Source organism: Mizuhopecten yessoensis, unplaced genomic scaffold, assembly GCF_002113885.1.
Source record: "Mizuhopecten yessoensis strain PY_sf001 unplaced genomic scaffold, ASM211388v2 scaffold11145, whole genome shotgun sequence".
Taxonomy (NCBI): Eukaryota; Metazoa; Mollusca; class Bivalvia; order Pectinida; family Pectinidae; genus Mizuhopecten; species Mizuhopecten yessoensis.
Window position 1 is genome coordinate 524,652 of NW_018408902.1, and position 24,326 is coordinate 548,977.

At 37.2% G+C, this 24,326-nt stretch overlaps 2 protein-coding genes across 2 annotated transcripts; one reads left to right on the forward strand and one right to left on the reverse strand.

The window, feature by feature from the left end:
• Nucleotides 1-2,404: 2,404 nt before the first annotated feature.
• On the reverse strand, nucleotides 2,405-10,283 carry LOC110466799 (cyclin-D1-binding protein 1 homolog). The gene is made up of 8 exons (XM_021523558.1): nucleotides 10,107-10,283; nucleotides 7,644-7,712; nucleotides 7,092-7,171; nucleotides 6,451-6,532; nucleotides 4,148-4,241; nucleotides 3,956-4,020; nucleotides 3,748-3,824; nucleotides 2,405-2,743 (listed from the first exon to the last, which is right to left on the reverse strand). The coding sequence occupies exons 1-8, from the start codon at nucleotides 10,198-10,200 to the stop codon at nucleotides 2,405-2,407; spliced, it is 900 nt and encodes a 299-aa protein (XP_021379233.1). The 5' UTR covers nucleotides 10,201-10,283.
• Nucleotides 10,284-10,350: 67 nt separating this feature from the next.
• LOC110466752 (programmed cell death protein 5-like) lies at nucleotides 10,351-22,740 on the forward strand. Its single transcript, XM_021523477.1, has 5 exons — nucleotides 10,351-10,553; nucleotides 16,096-16,225; nucleotides 17,103-17,194; nucleotides 17,710-17,781; nucleotides 19,034-22,740. The coding sequence occupies exons 1-5, from the start codon at nucleotides 10,488-10,490 to the stop codon at nucleotides 19,070-19,072; spliced, it is 399 nt and encodes a 132-aa protein (XP_021379152.1). The 5' UTR covers nucleotides 10,351-10,487; the 3' UTR covers nucleotides 19,073-22,740.
• The last annotated feature ends 1,586 nt before the right edge of the window (nucleotides 22,741-24,326 follow it).

Consider the following 24,326-nt stretch of genomic DNA (forward strand, 5'->3'; position numbering starts at 1 on the left):
GTACAGTAGATGGAAGATATACCGTCCAAATCCCCTCCAACTCTTGGTACAGTAGATGGAAGATATACCTTCCAAATCCCCTCCAACTCTCGGTACAGTAGATGGAAGATATACCGTCCAAATCCCCTCCAACTCTTGGTACGGTAGATGGAAGATATACCGTCCAAATCCTTTCCAACTCTTGGTACAGTAGATGGAAGATATACCGTCCAAATCCCGTCCAACTCTTGGTACAGTAGATGGAAGATATACCGTCCAAATCCCGTCCAACTCTTGGTACTGTAGATGGAAGATATACCGTCCAACTCCCGTCCAACTCTTGGTACTGTAGATGGAAGATATACCGCCCAAATCCCGTCCAACTCTTGGTACTGTAGATGGAAGATATACCGACCAAATCCCCTCCAACTCTTGGTACGGTAGATGGAAGATATCCCGTCCAAATCCTTTCCAACGCTTGGTACAGTAGATGGAAGATATTCCGTCCAAATCCCGTCCAACTCTTGGTACAGTAGATGGAAGATATACCGTCCAAATCTCCTCCAACACTCGGTACAGTAGATGGAAGATATACCATGTCGTTATTGATATTCAGGAATTGTGTGCATAGATGGTAGTGATGTTAGTATGGAAATTCAGACAATTACATTTAATGCATATGCATTTTTTCATATTATCAAAGCATACTGTATTTATTACATATCATCCTCGTTTTAACTTTAAAATTGGTTATCAATGAATTAATACTACCAGTACAGGAAAGATAAATCTAGTCCTCACATCATAGTGCATCACTACCAACAACAAAAGTCTTCAAAAGTCCTACGTTTTTTGCTTGAATATTGTGAAAGTTTAGAAAATACATCAATCATACCTTCAATGTGAATCTCATGTTGTCAATGGCCTATTTTAGTCATTTTAATATCATTATAATCCAGGAAGTTGACGAAAGAATAACAAGAGGCCCAAGGGCCTTAGCAGTCACCTGAATTATATCATAGGTACAGCTGGTAGCTTTATTTTATTGTTAAGATGTGATGTGGAAATCAGCATGTAAACTAAGTGAAATACAATACTTGTCATTTCCCTATATAAACTATAGTAAACATTACCCCCTCCTCAAGGGAGAACGGATAGCTCGGGGTCCTGAAATTTACAATTTAAATAAAGCCCCTGATGACCTTTCCATCCATGCAGAGAAAATGACTGTAGTATAGGACTCTGAGTCTGGAGAATAAGATTTTTGAAATATTGGCTAATTTTCCCTTTTGGGCCCCGCCCTGGCCCCTAGGGTTGGGGTAGGAATCCCAATTTTACAATTTAAAACCATCTTCGTCCTCCAAGGATAATTCTCATCAAGTAAGAATAATTTCCAACAGAAAATTGTCAAAATATACCCAAAAGTGTTGTTTCTCTATATAAACTATAGTAAACTTTACCCCCTCCCCAAGGGAGAACGGATACCTCGGGGGTCCTGAAATTTACAATTTAAATAAAGCCCCTGATGAGCTTTCCATCCATGCAGAGAAAATGACTGTTATACCTCTGAGTCTGGAGAAGAAGATTCTTGAAATCCCAATTTTACAATTTAAAACCATCTTCCTCCTCCAAGGATAATTTCTCACCAAGTAAAAATAATTTCCAACAGAAAATTGTCAAAATATACCCAAAAGTGTTGTTTCCCTATATAAACTATAGTAAACTTTACCCCCTCCCCTAGGGAGAACAGATAGCTCGGGGGTCCTGAAATTTACAATTTAAATAAAACCCCTGATGATCCATCCATGCAGAAAAAATGACTGTAATACCTCTGAGTCTGGAGAAGAAGATTTTTGAAATATTGGCTAATTTTCCCTTTTGGGCCCCGCCCTGGCCCCTAGGGTTGGGGTAGGAATCCCAATTTTACAATTTGGTAGCCTCATCTACCAAGAATGATTCTGACCAAGTTTGAAAAAATTCCATCCACTGGTTCTTGAAAAGAAGTTAATATTGTAAAAAGTTTACGCACGACGGACGACGACGGACGGGAAGTGATTGGAATAGGTCACTTGAGCAAAGCTCAGGTGACCTAATAAATACATCTACTATACTTTCAATGTGAATCTCATGGTGTAATTTCCCTAATTCAGTCACATCACTATCATTTTATTCCAGAAATCTGCTGGCACAATATATGACGCAATACATGTATCTTGGGAGTCAGAGGGGACCTAATTATATTATAAAGTTATATGAAATGCTTGTAATAAGATACAACTGTTAATTGACCAATTCTTGAACAACTTATTCCATGTATCAAACCTTCCCTTTCCAATATATAGGAGATTCACATTCATTAAATATTATTATAAATAACACAAATAAGATAAATTATCAATACAATGATATGACAAACATCAAAAAGCTAAATTTCCAAAATCTTGAAACTTACGTTTTCATATACAGTTGAGTATTTCATAGGGGGATAGAGACTAGCAGCGAACTCATCCACCGCTGGACTGAGGCGCCCAACAAAATCTGCCAAGTCATCCAACTGTGACACCTGTTCTTCACTGTGACATGTAGACCTCTTACTGACACTCTCATGTGACTTCTTCAGTAGCGATCGTGTTGTCTTCAGGAGGCCTAGACATGGACCTAGTAACGTCTGATCAGTCTCCGACCATGTATCCTCATTGGAGGGTTCATCCATTTCTGACCCGAACACCTCTGCCAGATCATTTGCTGGTCCGTTCTCCACAGCCTGATGAAGAGAACAAAATGTTTTATATTGACATACATACAATTAGGCCCATCCCACTTTTCTGTATCTGTCCCATTATAGGCTTTCAAAAAGAGAACAACAAATTAATAACATATTAAGTATTTACCTGATTAATCTCTATTAATTGTTTTCTGTAGGCTTAATTTTGTAGTGGAAATTTGCATGAAGAATTTCCACACATAAAATCACATTTTTAACATACTGAATTGTAATCCTTACAAAATGTTATATCCTCATATCAATTAACAAGAGCAATACATATTATAATATTTGAACTACAAGGTTACAATTTTGAAATGGAATTTCACAGGAACTGCTTTTATTTACAATATCAAGTGCAAAGTATCATTGAAAGAAACCCTTTGGATGAATTATTGAAACATATATCAAAAGATCTAAATAAATGTTACCATATTTGTACTAAACTTCTCGGAAAAGTTGAGGTGTTTTTGATGTATTTGAAATCAGAAAAAAAATATTTACCTCAGGAGTAAGGAATAAGGCGAGGCTCTTTTTCTTTCCTAATAACTGATTTAGATATTTGGAATATCTGCCAAAATGTTAATTTTGTAATATGTATTAGGTAGGTTCAATTGTGTTTCATGAATAATGCAACAAAGGGCCATAACTTTTGTACAATTTACCACAGCAACCCATTTTACAATTTGATAATCTTTATCTGCATTATACTCTCGTCATACACACCAAATCCAAAGATTTTGTTGAAATCTGAAGGTCTAGTTGCAGTCACAAGGTTACACAAACAAACAAGGAAGGACAGACAGACAGACAGACAGACAGCTATAACATAATAAGCGTGCATATAAAAAAAGGATTTTGCTGAAATTTACGAATTTCTACCTATTTATATCTACATGCAGAATAAATATCTTTGTACACAGTTTCAAGATATCTTCTGAATTCTGATAATCTTAAAGTCATATTATGATTCAGGTTTAAAGGAGACAAATAAATCAACTCACTTCTTCCATTTCACTTAGGGCATCCTTCACCAACTCAGATGCTACCTTCATCAGCTCCAACACTGCTTGTTTGTTATCTGAAATAATTCACAGGTTCACCATATTTAACACATACATAAATAGTACAAAATTCCATATCAATGTGAAATAAGAGGTCATTATATACCACGTTTAATTTCATTTTATATAACAGGGTGGATTGACATACCTTTAGGAAGATTGGAAAACCTGTCTTGCCACACCATGCCAGTCGACTGTAGTTGTTCTGGAGACCTACGCAAACATATATCAATTCAGTCTTGACCTACAGAATGGTTTTTCTTTTTTTTTTATAAGATCCGGAGATCAACAAGACATTTAAACAAATCTTTAAGTAGGAATACTGTACATATGTACCTACCCAGCACCATCATTATGCAGAACAGATATCAAACTCTGTAAGTCTTGTAACACACTGAGCACGGCCGACTTGAGAGATTTCCTCAGGCACAGTCCTGTAGAGGAACACAAAAGACTTGAGAATCATCTCAGATCATCATCATTACTAGACAGCTGGTCAGGCTGTATAGAGTTTTGTTCAACATGTTTAGTGATGGCTTGGTGAAAGGAATCTCTTAGAACTGTAAAATATATTGATATTAAAACAATAATAGACAGATGATCTTCATTTCTCAATGGCTCTTGATGTTTATCATGTGATCACCAGAGTAAATATTCAACATGAATTCCATGTTTATACAAAATCACTACTGGGTAAAACCTGAGAAAGTATTCTACATTGTGCGGTATACTCACCCTGTGATTTGGGAAGGCTGCAGAACAGGGAGACCAGTGTACTGTTTACTCACCCTGTGATTTGGGAAGGCTGTAGAACAGGGAGACCAGTGTACAGTATACTCACCCAGTAATTTGGGAAGGCTGTAGAACAGGGAGACCAGTGTACGGTATACTCACCCTGTGATTTGGGAAGGCTGTAGAACAGGGAGACCAGTGTACGGTATACTCACCCTGTGATTTGGGAAGGCTGTAGAACAGGGAGACCAGTGTACGGTATACTCACCCTGTGATTTGGGAAGGCTGTAGAACAGGGAGACCAGTGTACGGTATACTCACCCTGTGATTTGGGAAGGCTGTAGAACAGGGAGACCAGTGTACGGTATACTCACCCTGTGATTTGGGAAGGCTGTAGAACAGGGAGACCAGTGTACGGTATACTCACCCTGTGATTTGGGAAGGCTGTAGAACAGGGAGACCAGTGTACGGTATACTCACCCTGTGATTTGGGAAGGCTGTAGAACAGGGAGACCAGTGTACGGTATACTCACCCTGTGATTTGGGAAGGCTGTAGAACAGGGAGACCAGTGTACGGTATACTCACCCTGTGATTTGGGAAGGCTGTAGAACAGGGAGACCAGTGTACGGTATACTCACCCTGTGATTTGGGAAGGCTGTAGAACAGGGAGACCAGTGTACGGTATACTCACCCTGTGATTTGGGAAGGCTGTAGAACAGGGAGACCAGTGTACGGTATACTCACCCTGTGATTTGGGAAGGCTGTAGAACAGGGAGACCAGTGTACGGTATACTCACCCTGTGATTTGGGAAGGCTGTAGAACAGGGAGACCAGTGTACGGTATACTCACCCTGTGATTTGGGAAGGCTGTAGAACAGGGAGACCAGTGTACGGTATACTCACCCTGTGATTTGGGAAGGCTGTAGAACAGGGAGACCAGTGTACGGTATACTCACCCTGTGATTTGGGAAGGCTGTAGAACAGGGAGACCAGTGTACGGTATACTCACCCTGTGATTTGGGAAGGCTGTAGAACAGGGAGACCAGTGTACGGTATACTCACCCTGTGATTTGGGAAGGCTGTAGAACAGGGAGACCAGTGTACGGTATACTCACCCTGTGATTTGGGAAGGCTGTAGAACAGGGAGACCAGTGTACGGTATACTCACCCTGTGATTTGGGAAGGCTGTAGAACAGGGAGACCAGTGTACGGTATACTCACCCTGTGATTTGGGAAGGCTGTAGAACAGGGAGACCAGTGTACGGTATACTCACCCTGTGATTTGGGAAGGCTGTAGAACAGGGAGACCAGTGTACGGTATACTCACCCTGTGATTTGGGAAGGCTGTAGAACAGGGAGACCAGTGTACGGTATACTCACCCTGTGATTTGGGAAGGCTGTAGAACAGGGAGACCAGTGTACGGTATACTCACCCTGTGATTTGGGAAGGCTGTAGAACAGGGAGACCAGTGTACGGTATACTCACCCTGTGTTTTGGGAAGGCTGTAGAACAGGGAGACTAGTGTACGGTATACTCACCCTGTGATTTGGGAAGGCTGTAGAACGGGGAGACCAGTGTACGGTATACTCACCCTGTGATTTGGGAAGGCTGTAGAACGGGGAGACCAGTGTACGGTATACTCACCCTGTGATTTGGGAAGGCTGTAGAACGGGGAGACCAGTGTACGGTATACTCACCCTGTGATTTGGGAAGGCTGTAGAACGGGGAGACCAGTGTACGGTATACTCACCCTGTGATTTGGGAAGGCTGTAGAACGGGGAGACCAGTGTACGGTATACTCACCCTGTGATTTGGGAAGGCTGTAGAACGGGGAGACCAGTGTACGGTATACTCACCCTGTGATTTGGGAAGGCTGTAGAACGGGGAGACCAGTGTACGGTATACTCACCCTGTGATTTGGGAAGGCTGTAGAACAGGGAGACCAGGCCCAATGTGGCTCTCTCACACATGTCCACCAGGGATTTACATGTCTGTGTGATCAAAAATATTGTAATTCGTTATTATGTTTGTGTTGATACGTGTCATCATTGTGGACATTTTTATTTGGGTATAAACTGTCAGTACAAGTCACTTTTATGTCAGTTAGTTAACAGAATTACAAACTCATTTGTTTACGTACTTAATTTTACTCAACCTGGTTAGGTTATTCACTAGTACAATGAGTGTCACCATTAACACCTGTATATAGCCTAGCCTGACTCTGATTTCTACAGGACTAAAGGGGTTTCTAATACATGTCAAGCCACAGGGTTTAAACACATCCAAGTCTATTGGAGGAACTTTGCTGGTAGCCAGGTTCAGTAGGCCTTATAGACGTCTATGGTGGGTAGGAGAGATATTTCTGGTTTGAGCCTGGAAATATTAGCTCTAATATTTCCACGCTAAAACCAGGAATCAAACCCCTGTCTATATGTGTGAATGAGGAAGCTTTAAGGTGAATAGCTTTTAAAACTAATACACTGGGCAAATCTTTTGAAAACACTACCTACCTTTGGGTCTGGCAGAGGTGGGGATGAAAACACTACCTACCTTTGGGTCTGGCAGAGGCGGGGATGAAAATGCTAACGACAGTTTGGTTGCCTCATGGGATAAAGACTTGAACACTGAGCCTGAAAGGTAGAAAATGTTAGATAGATTATTTGAACTACATGTATAAGTGAATCATTACACGTAAAGGTATCTCCCAGCAATCAAAATTATCTCCCCTATTAGTAAAGATAGTGTTTAGGACAATAATTTAGACAGCTGGACACTAAAAAATCCAATAATAAGTTAGGTAAGGTTTCATAGGTTGAAATAACAAAATTTACTCAATCGACAAAATTCAAACACATTTCTCTCAACAATTCCTGCTAAATATGCTGTTGTATTGGCTATCTACATACATATGTACACTAACTTCATAATACTTACTGTGAGACCTTGTATATTTGGATACAGTACAGTTTCTCTATGTTAACAATAGCATCATGTACTTAACAAAGTAAAAGCAATATAAACAAACAATTACATCACATAATTAGATTATTGCTATCTAAGTCAGTGATTGTATGAAATGAATACTTTCACTTCCGATCTTACCAACTTTTGTCCAGTATTCATTCTGCTTGGCATCAAAATCATCATTAGATTCACGTTCAGTTTCACCTCCTAAATAATATAAAAGTTTGATAACATCAATTTATCATTTAAGTTATTCGTACAAAATCGTATAATCAAAAGTGAAAAAAAAAGGTTCAAAGGTCAAAAATTTCTAACATTGTCTAACTTGTACATATATAACATGTACCCAGACTTCCCAATCGCACCCGCAATCCCAGACTTCCCAATCGCCTGCTCTACCACCACCCGCAATCCTAGACATCCCAATCGCATGCTCTACCACCACCCGCAATCCCAGACTTCCCGAACGCCTGCTCTACCCCCACCTGCAATCCCAGACTTCCCAATCGCCTGCTCTCCCCCCACCCGCAATCCCAGACTTCCCGAACGCCTGCTCTACCCCCACCTGCAATCCCAGACTTCCCAATCGCCTGCTCTCCAACCACCCGCAATCCCAGACTTCCCAAACGCCTGCTCTACCACCCCCCCTAATCCCAGACTTCCCAATCGCCTGCTCTACCACCACCCGCAATCCTAGACTTCCCAATCGCATGCTCTACCACCACCCGCAATCCCAGACTTCCCGAACGCCTGCTCTACCCCCCCCTGCAATCCCAGACTTCCCAATCGCGTGCTCTACCACCACCCGCAATCCAAGACTTCCCAATCGCCTGCTCTACAACCACCCGCAATCCCAGACTTCCCAAGCGCCTGCTCTACCACCACCCGCAAGCCCAGACTTCCCAATCGCCTGCTCTACCCCCACCCGCAATCCCAGACTTCCCAATCGCCTGCTCTACCACCACCCTCAATCTAGATATGCAGGTCTCTTTCTCCTGTTTACACATGTTTATATACATTCTAAAATCTCATGAAAATTGAGGATGTGATACTTTTTTTTATACCTCGGTACCTTCAATTTTTATAAGGTTTTAGAATGTGTATAGAAACGGATAAGTGTTGCTATTATTTGCTGATTAAGTATAGATTTGTTTTAATAACATGTACTGTATGTAATATTTGACGAGATTACCCGAACCAAGGGGAATATGTGGCACCCTGCTAAATATTTGTCAGATTTAAATGTGATGTATTTTATTTGTAGAAGTGGTAGCTGCATCAACAAATAATTTGTGTTTACTTATCTTCATATTGTGTGCGGATTCCGGAAAATCCGTAACGTGACCGGTTTTGCATTTTGTACTTTCATTTTCAACATACATTTTGTATGTGTAATGCAGCATATCCACAGTAGGCCCGGATTTGTATATATGTGGGACTGTATATTGTCTGTAATTGACCATTGATGTCACTGGACATTGACCTCAGACATGCGCAAGGCATTGTCTTTTGCTTTCCCGCTTTATTCTCTCTGTCTATCTTTACTTCGCGATCACTATAGCTCTATAATTTGAAGGCATCAGATCAATTCTCCATCTCTTCAGAAATATTTTGTTTAAAAAGACTGGATCATCTTAAAGACTGCTACATTTTTCTATGTCCTCAGCACCACATGCAGAGTAAGCAAGTTCATGCATAATTTATTTAATTGAAGTTTCTAGTATATATTTTTCCTTCATTAATTTCATCACGATAACCTCTTTGTTCATAAGATGTCGTCATGGCCATATTTTACTTTTATGATAGACAAAAGACAGTCAGTTTAATTGCAACGTAAATTGTAAATGTAATTTGAATAGTATTTGTCATACTTACTGGTGTTAAATATGACAGGATTGTAATTTTGTGATTGATACAACTTAACGTAGATCAGTACACGTTGTGTACATACAAAATGTAGTTTGAATTTGTGACCAATTCCCACCATTTTTCTAGGCGTGCTTAAATAGGAATTATTTGTAATAGGTTTTTCTTATTTATATTTTAGGGACTTTTCCAGTTCCCTTTTTAACAATGCACTGAATATTAAGATGCACAACTGAATTTTAAGACTTCGCTTGGTTCTTCCAATACCGCAAACACCCTAACTTCACATTATAAACCAAAGCTATTACAATTTACATATACTCAAAAGCCAGAAACTGAACCTCTGACAAGAATGAATAGTGATCTACATACCAGATGTAGATGCCTTAAATTTGCTCACAGATGCTGAACACATTCATATAACAAACACTATATTATAACTGTATAGTATTCATTTTAACTTTAGTAAGTTAACATGTTACACATACTATCAGGTATATTTATAACATAAGAGGCCGCTTGTCGGCCTTTTTTCTATTGGATATGAATTTGCCGACTGCGACACGGCGCCTGTCAAAAGTATCTCGTCGTATAAATCTTTAACACATGTTGGAGTATCATGTATATCCAGAGTGTCCAGCATCTGTGTCCGTCTTGATCAATTGCACGTGTTTGATGTTACATTCGAACTAAACACGATGGAATCGCCACTACGTAACACCTATGTCATATTACCTTTAATCTGTGTGATGACAAGTTCGAGATTATCTTTGAAATTCCCTAAAACGTTACCAACTCCACCATGTGCTTCCCCGCTCGCCATGTTCATATTGTTGTCATTTCGTGTTGCAATCTAACATACCAAACCGGAAATGCTCCGGACCGGATACAGTATAAATACCGTATGTCTGAACAATTTATAAATTTGTGTAACGTAAATATTACTTCCAAACAAACCAGCATCATTCAGTTTAGAAAATGCAATTGTTTTAAGTAATGTTGAAACAAGTATTCTAACATATTATCTGTTGTGTCCGTGCATCATCTGGATATTTTTAGATCATTGGTTCGTAAATTACTTTCACCGGAACTCCACACAAAATACCAAAAACAGAAATGGAAGGCGACGATTTGGAAAGTATTCGTGCCCGCCGCATGGCAGAGATGCAGTCCCAATTTGGGGTTTGTTTACTTTTACGTATTTATATACATCAATGGAAATTTTCTTTTTCGTCAACGTAGTTTTAATTTCTCGAGTATAGGTATTGAACATTTGTATTTGCTCGACACACACCGGCCACAGGGGCTTGTATACTGTAGACTTGTATATGATAAAATTAGCTTGAAATACCTTTATATATATATAGGTATTTCAAGCTAATTTTATCATATAAGTCTATACAGTAGGTATTTCAAGCTAATTTGATCATGTAAGTCTATACAAGCCCCGACCCTGTGCACCGTACGAGTTCCTACAGGAATTACGTCACGGCCCACACGTGCGTGAATTACTGAATCACACCCTTTTTTTGTTGACAATTAGGCCTATAACATACATTTGTATAAAGGCCTACAATACAACACCCTTTCTAATAAACCGAACCATATTTCCCAAACCAATTTCCACAAGGCTCTGTGAATCAGGTTGAATCTCGGTCTCACACAAATTGTCAGGAATGGGAACAGCAGCATATCAAGTCATTTGATATAAATGTATTTAAAAGAAGAAAGAGAAATGCAACAGCCAGACTAGGGTTAGAAGCCGGAACCCTCGGCTCCAAACTCTGGAAGGAAGCTCTACCAATTGAGCTACCTGATCGCCAACGATCGACCAAGTCCAATTCCGCTACATTCCTCCCTCTTTTTTTTACGGTTTGCCCCCGAAGACAACTATTTACCTCACAAGTTCAGATATCCCCTTGCTAAGCATTCATCTAGTGCTTAAAACAAGGGTTGACTGCAAGCTCACCAATCTTGTAACGGGAAAAGCAACAACCAGACAGGGATTCAAACAATTAAGGGACCCTCCAAACTCTAGACAGATACTCTACCTTGAGCTACTAGCTGGTTGCCAACGATTGACCCAGTCCAGTTTCGCTATACATTCCTCGAGTTCCCTCTTTTTTAAGTTAACTTGCAAATTTTGTTATCATTAAAAAAAAAATTGTTGTTAATAAAATATGACATAAATCAACTACATGTAGTTTCCTAACTTTGATTGATGGATTATACCATTAATATCAATAAAATAACAAGCAAACACATGATATTACAGTTTACTACATTGGTAAGTTTATTGACTGACTGGAAAGACAATCGAAAATTTAATCGATCATTGATTACCATGGTATCACCATATCTGATAATCTGAAATGGAACTCCTTCATCAACAAAACTGTCAAGAAAGTGAATTGCTCGCTCAGTTTTGTCAACAGAAACCTCAAACATTGCCCAACTGAATTTCGTAGAACAGCCTACTTATGCCTTGTTAGGTCCATCCTTGAGTACGGATCAGTCGTCTGGGACCCCTATGTACATCAAGACATAAACAGACTTGAGCAAGTGCAAAGGAGGTCAGCAAGGGTTATCTACCGAGACTTTCGTTCACAAGAGGAAGGATGTGTGACCAAAATGTTAAGAGACGCAAGCCTGTCCCCACGAGTAGAACGACGTCCTATGCTTCTCCTGGTTATGTTCTATAGAGTGGTTGAGGGTGTGGTGCCTGACACAAGTTGCCGGAAGATTCGTCCGCGGGATTTTAGTAACTATCATTATAATAATACTGTTGAAAATTACACCTACAATAACTAGTTTCATAGTCCAGAATTGTAAAACAGAATAATTTAAAAACTCTTTCTTCAATAAGACTACTACTGACTGGAACCATCTGACCGACATCTCCACGCAGAGTACCACGGTGGAGAGTTTCAAAGGAACCCTCACCCTTCAGAACTACTAGATTACCTGGCACTCCTCCCCCGACGCGATACATGTCCTGAGGGACCCTGCGCCATATACCCACAGATACAGATATTATTTAGAAATGTATCTAATACTGCTATAATTATTGGCCACAGAAAATTCCAATGAAAAAAGGTAAAACTGCATGAAATTTAGAGCACCAATTAATACAGCAATGTCACTTATTTATATTTTAACTGAGAAATACAGCATTATTCAATTATCGCCTTTGGCTGAGGTCGTTACCTGGATGTATCGACCCAAGAAAAGATATATTGACTGAGGACGATCTACCGAAGTTAAAGGCTACAATTGTTTTATTATTTTCAAAACAGTTATGTAAGCAATCTGAAAAAAAACACAACAAAAAAACTTCTGAAGCGGGACAGTGCATTGTTTGGAGACACGTCATAATTCTATTTTAAGAAACACCCAGCTCAGTCCTTCAACGAAAATCAAGCGCTCTAAGTCAATATCGATTTTTAATGGTGGACACATGATACACTCCTGGCCAATCACTTGTTGGGAATAATATGGAAAAACAATAATCCTTATTATTAATCGCACACACATTAAAAGAATATTCATAGAAAACAACAATTTTCTTCCAATGGTCGTCTACAAAGGAAAGTCAGCATGAGTCAATTTGGGGGATAAACCAGTAGCAATTTACAAGTTTCAAAGGATAGATATGATTAGACAACATAAATTCATAATAAATATTGACCAAACAAATATGATTGGTCTATATAATTTCATCAATGAACATTAATATTGACCAAACAAGTAAACTCTTTGAAACATGTGAAAATTGGTAAATGGTATACATATAAACATACTATATAACTGTTAGGTTATAAGAGTTTTGTTTCCTCAGCGTATCAACCCCCAAAGTTAAACCCCTGCGTTTTAGTATGGGTTCGTTTTAGTATGTTTTTAACTAGATAAGAGAGCTAGACTACCCTTATATAAATATGTTTAACAATGGAAAGGTCAAGCTTAATATCTGGTTAGTATTAGTTGTGACTAATCAGTTCTGATGTTTCCAAGATCAATACAAGGAAATCTGGGAGCTTGGTGGAGATATCGCCTTGACTCTTCGTTCATCCTTTGACACTTAAGTAAGATAATTTGAGACATTGAACTAATTAATGTTTGTCTTCTACAGTCAGCAATCACTTTGCTAGTATATATCATAGGGGTGTCACAATACGCCAAGAGTGTATCGCAATATATATATTGCAATACAGAATGAACATATTGCGATACGTATCCCGATATATTGTCATAGGAAAGTAAGTTGACTATGATAAGTTGTTGTCAGAATGTTATCAAACTTAATCATATATAATATGGATCACATAGATTTAAGATTTTTGTCAAACCAACTATCGATTACAAAATTTGAACTAATTCCCACAACTATTAAAAGCCTGTTTTATGTGGCATACATTTATCTCATGATATTATCTGTTAGAATTTGTAGTAACTTAATTGCCAAGTTAAATTATCAAGCAGAATGAGATACATAAAAATAAGCTTTTTTAAATTATTGCGATACAGCAATATTTCATCTCTGTATTGTGGTACAATACGATATACCTGTTTTTGGATATATTGTGACAGCCCTAATATATATATATAGGAGATTTTGAATTGTCATAGAAAGGGACAAAAATAATAGACTAGCTAGCGTTGCTGCAGACTGTTATGGAATATTTGTTATATTTTGTTGACTCTCAGCACCCATAAGGTGTGTTTATAAAAAAATGTTATGAAGTTCTGTTGATGGAGACAATATTATTGTGCACAATATGTAATCGATCATTTAGATTTGTTAGTTGGAAAAGTTTCTCAAATATTTTTGTCTACAAGATAATGAATCATGGTAGGGCTAGGCGTACATGTAGCACATTCACTCTTCTGTCATGTCTGACTCACAGATACTCAGGTGTTTATCCAGTCCCCCATGAGTATAAACATTAACCCTCTATTCTGGTGATATAAAGCAACTATAATTGAACATTTGTCAGTTTAATCTGCCATTGCTGATTCTAATAATCAGATGAACATCACTGAACTCAAGGGTCAAATGAACATAAAACATAGTAATATGTCACTCATGAGTTTGCATTAGGATTGTTTTGTATAACCAATGTTGGAAAAAAACACTAAAAACTGCATGAAAGTTGGTTGTAGAAAAAAGGAAACCTACATGTAATTAAGATGTACGCAGTGTCTATTGTTGTTACAATAGTGTTGTGGATGTTTCGATTCAGTCCCATAAATTTATAAACTAATTTTGCAATCAATTATCCATCAGTTTGTTGCTTCCATTCACAAATCGATTATTGATTATGATTTTACACAAGACTGCCCATCATGCTCTATATATATACCCCAAAGTTGAATGATTTAGAGTTGGAAACATCAAGTTTCATATATCTGGTCAGTATCAGTTGTGACTGGTCAGTTCTGATGTTTCCAAGATCAATACAAGGAAATCTGGGAGCTTGGTGGAGATATCGCCTTGACTCTTCGTTCATCTTTTGACACTTCAGTAAAATAATTTGTTCGAGCTGTATTTAAGATATTTTGCTAGTACATGTACTGTCATGGTTTAGTATCATTGTTCATTGTTACATCTTAACTTTATATTCATAAACAAGATCAGGAAACATGATGCACAGAAACCTTTGTTTGTCCTTTACATTAATTAAGTTTCAGTAAGTAATTTGAATTTGAGATATTGAACTAGTTTTAATCTGGTACCCCTGGAGTAAAACCCTCTAAACACCTCAAGGTGAACACATTCAGAGATGGAAATGTCAAACTTTATATCTGATTAGTATCAGTTATGACTGGTCAGTTCTGATGTTTCCAAGATCAAACAAGGAAATCTGGGAGCTTGGTGGAGATATCGCCTTGACTCTTCGTTCATCCTTTGACACTTAAGTAAGATAATTTGAGACATTGAACTAATTAATGTTTGTCTACTACAGTCAGCAATGACTTTGCTAGGTATATATATCATAGGTGTGTCACAATACGCCAAGAGTGTATCACATATTACAATACAGAATGAACATATTGCGATATGTATCCCGATTTATTAGGGCCCCTTATCGGAGATACAGGTGCACGTGCCCTATAGTAATCACTCTGTCTGTTCGTCTGTCTGTCTGTCTGTCTGTCCGTCCTTCCACAAATTTTGTTCCTGGCTGATAACTTCAGTATTAATTGACCGATTTACATGAAACTTGGTCAAGATGTTCAGTTCACAAAAATACACACTGAGGTTATAAAAAGTAAAGGTCAAAGGTCAAGGTTCAAAGGTCCAGGTCAAATTTTGCATCTTTTCACTGATGAGCATTTTGATATGACATGATGAATTAAAGTTGATCAGAATTAAACAAGGAGTCAAATGACCGAAGGTCAAGGCCATCGTGTCACAAGACTGCCCATCATGCTCTATATATATACCCCAAAGTTGAATGATTTAGAGTTGGAAACATCAAGCTTCATATATCTGGTCAGTATCAGTTGTGACTGGTCAGTTCTGATGTTTCCAAGATCAATACAAGGAAATCTGGGAGCTTGGTGGAGATATCGCCTTGACTCTTCGTTCATCCTTTGACACTTAAATAAAACAATTTTTTGGCATGCAGTTTGAAGATTTATAAAAAATAGGGTAATGTGTTTATGAGTTCGGTAATTATATGTAAACATGTTACTTTCAATGTTGATATAAATATAATTGCAGCAGGGCCGTGGCGGTGGGGGTGGGGGTGGAGGCCCATCCCAAGAGGAGCAGATGGAGAAGGCAAGACAGATGGATGACATGAAACACAGTATCCTCAGTCAGGTGCTCGACCAGCCAGCTCGAGCCAGACGTAAGTAGCAATGCTCTTCTCAGTGAAGTTCAGAGGAAAAGTAACCCAACTAATAAGCTGCATTGTTTCTTGCGTAGACCTTGAGAGTGATTTAATGTATGATAGAGGGCATGAAATACACTCCAATTTCATTATTAACAAGTCTCATGGAAAAGCCTTGAACAATTTATTTTCTCTTGAATAGTAATAGATAGAAACATGGAAGGACACTAAACTGAAGTACATGATGGAAACTTATATTTTTGTCTTTCTACAAGGGAAAATCTGATTGCCTTTAAAAACTAAGAAAATGGACGATTCCTCTATCCTGAATAAATTAAAGCAGCCTAGATCTTATTGCTCTCTGTTTTTAATTTAGTTTAAGTATACTTAAACTTGTGTTCAGTCAACAGTGACCTAGATATATAATATCCAATCAAAGGGAAATAACTCTTCAGCACTTCAACAAATATAATCAGTAAGAGGAATCGGGTGCAGTTTTTGCCTTAATTTATATACACTGTACCAAAATCTCTATATATTGCATTCGATACATACTATACTATGACTTTCTTTTGACTTCAATTACTTTCTATACAGTAATATTGTGTTTTCACAATAATTAAGATTTGTATAATTTGAATTAAGAATTTTTAAAACAAAATCTGTGAGAAAATATATTTGCATGTTAATATACATTTATAACTATGCATTATATGATATTATAGATGCAGGTCTGTCACTTATATTTGTCCACAATAATAGATGTTGACAAGTTATGGGTGTACACATAATGTACAAGCAGTAAAATCTAAGGGAGACAATCCTGTAATACTTATGTTGGTTAAGTTTGTTCAAGTCTAAAACCTCCATTCGACTTTAAATAAATATGTTGTAGTAAACACCATAGCGATGACCAAACCTGAAAAAGCAAAAATGGTAGAAAATATGCTGATACAGATGGCTAAGAGTGGTCAGCTCCAAAGCAAGGTAAGCTCTCTTCTGTTACCACAAATTTAACACCAAGTTTTTGAAATCTTAGTTAACTGAATTCTTGTGTAAAAATACATTTTGCATGATAAAACCATGTCGAGGAACTGGATATAAAAACAAATGTTTTGGACCAATTTGTTGGGACTCGACCAGGTCCACATAACTTTGTATTGTGGATCCTGGACTAGAGCGTCTATGCATATCAATATGGTGGCCATCGTATTGATATGTATAGACGCACTAGACCAGGATCCACAATACTGTAATTCCTGGTCTAGTGCGTCTATACATATCAATACGATGTATTCCTAATGTAGGTATAGACACAACTTTGTGAGTAGGAATAGGAATGTAACTCACAATCGTTAGCATGAGTTAATACGCTGTACATGTACACAAATTGTTTTTACTTTTAATTGCTTAACTGTTCATGCATAATGTATATATACTCATTTTACATGAGAAATAATGTGTGTAAAATTGTACATGTGCAAGATAATTTTCATTATCAGATAGGGGAGGACCAGCTGAAAGGATTACTGGAGAGGGTCAGTGAGCAGACACAAAAAAAGACAACAGTGAAGGTATTGTAAATCATCTGTAGTATAAAATAATATCTTCTATCCAGTTATTTCTCCTCCCCAAGAACCTCTAGCGTTGCTCTCTGTAACTCATCTTTTACCTTTCAAGGATTGAATTTAATTTTTAAATCCACAAGCAAATTGACAAATCAAGAAGCAAAATATTCGACTGTTTGGGGAAATCCCAGCACACCTCACACCATATTTTGACAGTGTTGTTATCCTTGTCGGCAATGTAGCCTATGTCATGTAGGTCACGCTGCCATTTCTGTACTGTTTTTATTTGTACGAGAGGCTGAGCTTCAGTCTTCGCCGGTGGTTCTGTTAGTGTATGCACTTTTTTAGTGCCTTCAGTGCCGTCAGGTTCCAATTTTCTTTTAAAAAACCCCGTAATCATCGTTTGAGCTTTGACATTTGACGCTGTCTGCACATATATATGTTCCGAACGACACTCTCGTTATTGCCGAGACTAAACGAGACTTAGTACTTGTGCTATATTTAGACACGCACACATGTGTACAACTTACAGATTATGTTTTGATTGGCACATCGACGGGTCCTGACCATAGACCGGCACTTGTTACAAATAGATCGATGATCCGGAAATATTGACACAATTTATACACACATGCTGCAGTAAAATACCAGACGCAAGTATTTTCATTTTGGAACCCATATTAAAACGCAAATCTCAAAATCCTGACGCAAATCGCGTGTAAATAAGAGTAAAGTTCGAACCCTGCCTTTCCAGTTTTGAGATTTAACCAACACTTACACCTCTTCAGTTCAAATTTATAACCAATAATTCAAAATTTCACCTAGTTGGGGCGAGGGTTGTGTACCTGTGTATATAATAATCATTTTGTCAATGTGTTGTGCTCTCAGTGTGTGTGTGACTGTCTGTGACGGTACATTGTATAATATAATTCAGCAACTCCTCAATTAAAAAAAATGTCTTCAAAACATTCACAATGCAAGAGTTATGATATTTGGCCTGTGGAAGGGCTGTTTAATCTCAGTGCTGTTCAAATGTTTGCCAAATTGTTGATGGGTATCGTTATTTTGGGTTGAAATATATTTTCCAACATCATTCAGTTAGATGTGAATGATACAGGCCCCTTGAGCCTTTTGTATTATAAATACACCTAACTGAAAAGGATACGATAGAATATGATTAATACTTTTGTTGTAGAAGATAGAGACACTTTGTAAATTTAACAGTATCCCCATAAAAATATCGTTGATTTTGTTTCAGTTTAAAAGAAGAGTGCTTGATGACTCAGATGAAGACTGAAAATTTTTGAAAGTAAATTTGTATTGTTGAAGAGGCAGGAAGTGTTGTATGACAAGCTGTGTATACAAAAAATGTATGTTACCAGGTGGCCTATCAGGACGACTGAACAGTGTTTTATTCCTATGTGTATTGTGCTGGAACAAGGAAGTCAAAATTATATCACACATAACCAGGTTGGCTCCGAGGTTCGTTGATTCTTGAGTGGATAAATGGTATCAGACAATACTCCTGTGTTCACAGTTCTCTGCTTATAATTGTCTAAAATCCAGGTACCAAGTGCGGAATGAATATTTTCCCAGTGTTGAAAGCATGGTCAGCTTGAAGATGATTTAATTAATAGACATACTTTGTACATATCTACTTCATATTCAAAGATTATTACAGGCATTAATTAGCTGAACCCAAGAAATACAACTGTATTCAGGTGTTTTGCCAGGTGTTTATAGGGTCCAGTACAGGGACAATTCCCGATTGAAAATGACCCTGCATTTTCCCAATTTCAGTCTTTATTTTCCCTGTTGGATTAAAAGGTATGATTACACAAGTTTCCAGTCGTTACATGTGCAACATTTTAAGTATTACCATCCATGAAGGAGCATTCAAAATACATAACAAAAATTGAAAAATTGAAAACAATGAAAATTGATGGATTTATTTATATCTATACATTTTACTGTAAGAAACAGACAGAAGAAAAGTTTTTGCAAATTACATTGCAGGTTTTATTTTCCCAAACCTGTACATGTGGGAACACTGATGATATTTCCCAATTTTTGCCAAATGCCGATGATATTTTCCCCAATTCCTGCTCAGGGGCCCTTTACTAAAATAGCTAACAAAAACCCTGGCCACAAATATGTGTGTCAATTTTCCTGTTACTTATTTTCATATGTAATGTCTCAAACAATGACATAGGTACCTTGTCATACACTGTAGTCCTGTCTGTTGGTCAATTTTTGTACTAGTTTCTTTTTGTTCCACATTGTTTACTGAGAAAACATAGAAGACACTTATTAATTCACACTGTTAAATTTATTGTAATAAATAGAAATATTAAAAATTTAAATTATATAAAGTACAATATCTTTAGATATGAAATTGACACAGACAAACTTTGTAATCAGCAGTGTTAGCTTGTGATATGTGTAGACATCTAATTATATGTTAATAGTATTGTCTGTATACAGAACAATACCCTGGTACGTGTACAGTACAAAAACATTGTACGTGTTAGTTTGATGTTACATACATTTGTAGCATAGTGTGAATTTGCCCGTTTTCAACTACCAGGATGATACCTGAGCTAATTCTAAGTATTAATGTCGTAAGACGAGGCATTGTATACATATATAAATTTAATTTGAATGGGTAAAATAGTTCATCAAGATAAACATACTGTACTGGGTGCTTTTATACATGGCTTTACAGCAGATTTTATTATGTTGAGTTGTACACATGATATATATGTAGACATTATTATTTATTTCCTATAGTGTGAGTCGATTCTGAGTAGATTACTGATGTATTGAAGAATACATTCATGAGGATAAATTATCAGTTCTGATGCGTTAAATACCTCATTTATCCCACAACTCATATCTGAAACAAAATCTGGCTTTTGCTTTTTTCTGCATTCTTGGTTTGGGAGAATATAGTGTAAGACATGATATTATGATTTAGGTGAAATTCAGGTGAAGTGAAGCCATTTCACACTGACATAAAAATATCGCCTACGAACTGGAAACAATAAAACACTACTAAATTGACTATATAAGAGAAAGTTACAAAAATAATAATTTCTCTAATTGAAATTGAATGGTATTTGCGAGATATATTGTAGGCTACATAACATTAAAAATCCAACGTATTTTCTCAGCGATTCCAAAGTTGCCATTACATTTACCATCTGGCTTTGTAAACAGAATTATTCACTTCAACAATAAGATTTCACAATGTTTTATATCCATTTTATATTCCAACAACAGCAACAAAGACATAGGACAACAACAACAACAAACCCATTAAATAACTCATCAGGCGTCTGTTTTAGGCCCCTGGTCTCTTGATGTTCTTTTGAAATAGAAACATTCTTGTACTATACAAAAACAAGTGGTAATTTTATTATTTGTTTATTTCTAGATTAACCCCCATCACCAGTACCTATAGCAATAATTGTAATATGTACCCTTGTGTACATTATTACGTCGTAAAAAAAATATTTGAAAATATCAGCAAGGAAGAATTATCTCAAGAACGTGTAGAGTGTAAGCAGTATATATGTACTGTAACAAATATTTCTTAAATTTCATATTTATGTCATAACATGTTTTTCTTTGATTTTATGATTGTACATGTCATTACTTGCTTCCCTGAGACTTGATGATTATACATATACTTATAATAAAGTACATTACATATTGTGACTGATGAAGTGGAATAAATATATTCTATAAGTGTATACGAAGTATACATTTTGTGAACACTGTAATCCTTATATCATGTTTTATCATTCACTACAGGTTTAGATAGGTTTGTAAAAGTCCTTTGAATTTGATACCAAAAAGAAAACAACAGAACTATTTGGAAGACTTTCCTTTGTGCCTTTGTCAGACCTTTCATTTTTACCTGTCGTGGTGAATAACTGGAGTTATTATTGATCACGATCTTACACCACCCAACCACCAACAATTTATAAAAAATAGATACAAAAAATTATTAACTAAGTGATATTGTGCCCCTGACCACCTGACATACCGACTCCTGGTAATGGTGTCTGATAAACAGGTGCCCCTGACCTTTCATGTACACTCTCCACAGCTAACAGTGCTGTTGGCAAGGGAGAGCCAGGAAGGGGCGTGCGAGAGTCAAAACTGAAAGTAAACCTGAAAACGAAAGGCTGCGAATGAAGGTTTGTTTACTTAAATACCGAAAACACATTATTGTTTGTATCAGTTTGGTTTGGTTTAATTTTGTTTAACGTTCTATTAACAGCTAAGGTTAATATTGGATACACACTAGAAATGTTTATATAAAGTGTTCAGACAGGACTATTTGTGTTTGATAAGGATACATCATCTGAGCAATCCATCTGGCCGCTCCTCACATTTTTGTTTAAAAGTATCTCCCCAGCGACTCTTCATTTTATGTCACAAACAAATACATAAATTTGAATTTGACGAGGAAATTCGACCATTGGCTGCCCGAAATTTAAGTTTGCAAAATCAAAATATGACCGAAGCGTTCTTGGATAGTGATCACTACATAATGCATTTCAATCAGCGAATCGATAGTGATAGACGCCATAACCACTTGGCCCACAAACACAATAGAAAAATCGAAATCGTACCGCTTGGTAGTAATTCGTCCTGATTGGTACGATCAAGGAGTGGTAGAAGCAGAAGAGTCTGTAGTGTATTTGATTTCAAGTTCAAGAGGGTATAATTTAAGTGCGGATTTCTTTTACATTACAGTAGATTCACGGAAGTAGATCGAAGCCCGTGGTATGTACATGTGTATATACATCAAGCAAAAATCAATTCCAACAATTAAAAAGTTCTAAAGAGGTGATAAAAACGTTGCCCTCGAACAACATGATTTAATCTTAGGAAACGAAACAAAAGCGTGTTTCCTACAACATTGGGAATAAATACATAATATACTGTACAGGCCACAAGTATTGTCTTATTTTCGAGAAAAGGACGAACACCAAAACAAAATGTGTATAATTTGATATTTCAGTATGTTGGAAGCTAGCTAATAACATGTTAGACCGAGGCATGACCGACCTGTTCCCGATGTGAACAGTTCATTCTAACTTCAGTCATAAGTCGACGTAATCTTGGCTTGCAATCCTTTAAGGTTCAATAAGCTCCCAAAAAATGGAGCATCCCAAATTTCCACCCCCTGAAATGCTATATTCAATGAATACCAATAGAACATCGAAATACAGAAATGTTATTTGGATATATTGAACTTGAACTTAAGTTATTTAAATGGTACAATGTACACAGTGACGTTACACAGTCAATTGACAAATACTTCACCTGGATTATATAACATGCCAATCTCTGTTGCGATCTAAATGAATGCCACGAAATGACATTAACTGAAGTTCATTTATATTCCTTGGTCGTACGGAGCTTAGTTTCATTTTAACTAGTAGCTATGGAGAGGCAACAGATTTGGCGACGGAACTGCAATGCACAAAGAAATATAATATTTCTCGAAATCTAGCTGCGGGAACCGTAGCTTCTAGGCCCGATCGTTATTATTTTTATTATCGGACCATACTTCAAAAAAACCGATCGAGCCTAGAAGCGACGTTCGATTCCCGCAGCTAAATTAGATCACGATGGCGACAATACGACTTCTTTATAATTTTCGTCAATCTGCATATTTCTAAAATCAATGTTGTATGTGTGTCTGTTTGTTAGAATTAATTTTGATATATATATACCTCGAAGATTTGATATTCCAAGCAAGTCTGTGAGTATCGAATTGATCGCTATGTGTAAATACCGTAAATTGAGGAAGCAGAGATATCCATGTTGCTATCAAGAAATGGAAAATTCAAGTTTACCAATTATCTTCATCTAACATCTAACACTATACTAATCAAATCTACTCTGCTTAAAACAGTCTGGAGATCTGGGTTTGCCAGTTTAATTCTTTCTCAATCGTTTTTCCAATCTCATTTTCAATCGATATATATATACATCAAAGTGTGGGCCGCTTCTCTTCGACAGGTCTCGCTGTAATTTTCATTTGTGACCAAACGAAATTAACCGTTTTCAGTGGTTTGTCCAAAGAACCTAGATCAGCATCACTGCGTATTCTTTTCTAGTATATAATCCAGATGAAACTTTAACAGAATGCGATATAAACCTCATAATTATCATGAGCTTTTTAGCAAATATGGAATGTTTTTTGAAGGTTAACTTGAAAAGTTAATGACGTCAATGTGCTGTATCCAGAGTTTGGAAACGTCTTTTATTGTGAAATGGTTGTGGTAGTATTAGGTCACTGTTATGTATTCACGCCCCAAATGTAAAAAAAAAATCGTTTCGCTGTCGATCTGCAAATTGAGCGGGGATGGTTAAGGCTAAAGAGAGAGCTTGGCTAAAATACGAAATAGTATGGTTATGTGTGACCTACGCATGCAGCCAGGACAAAAGTGTTGGAAGAACTTAACACGAAAACGGCAACTATGTCACTGGGTTTTCTCCGGTCTCTCCCACATTAATACCTCCCCCCC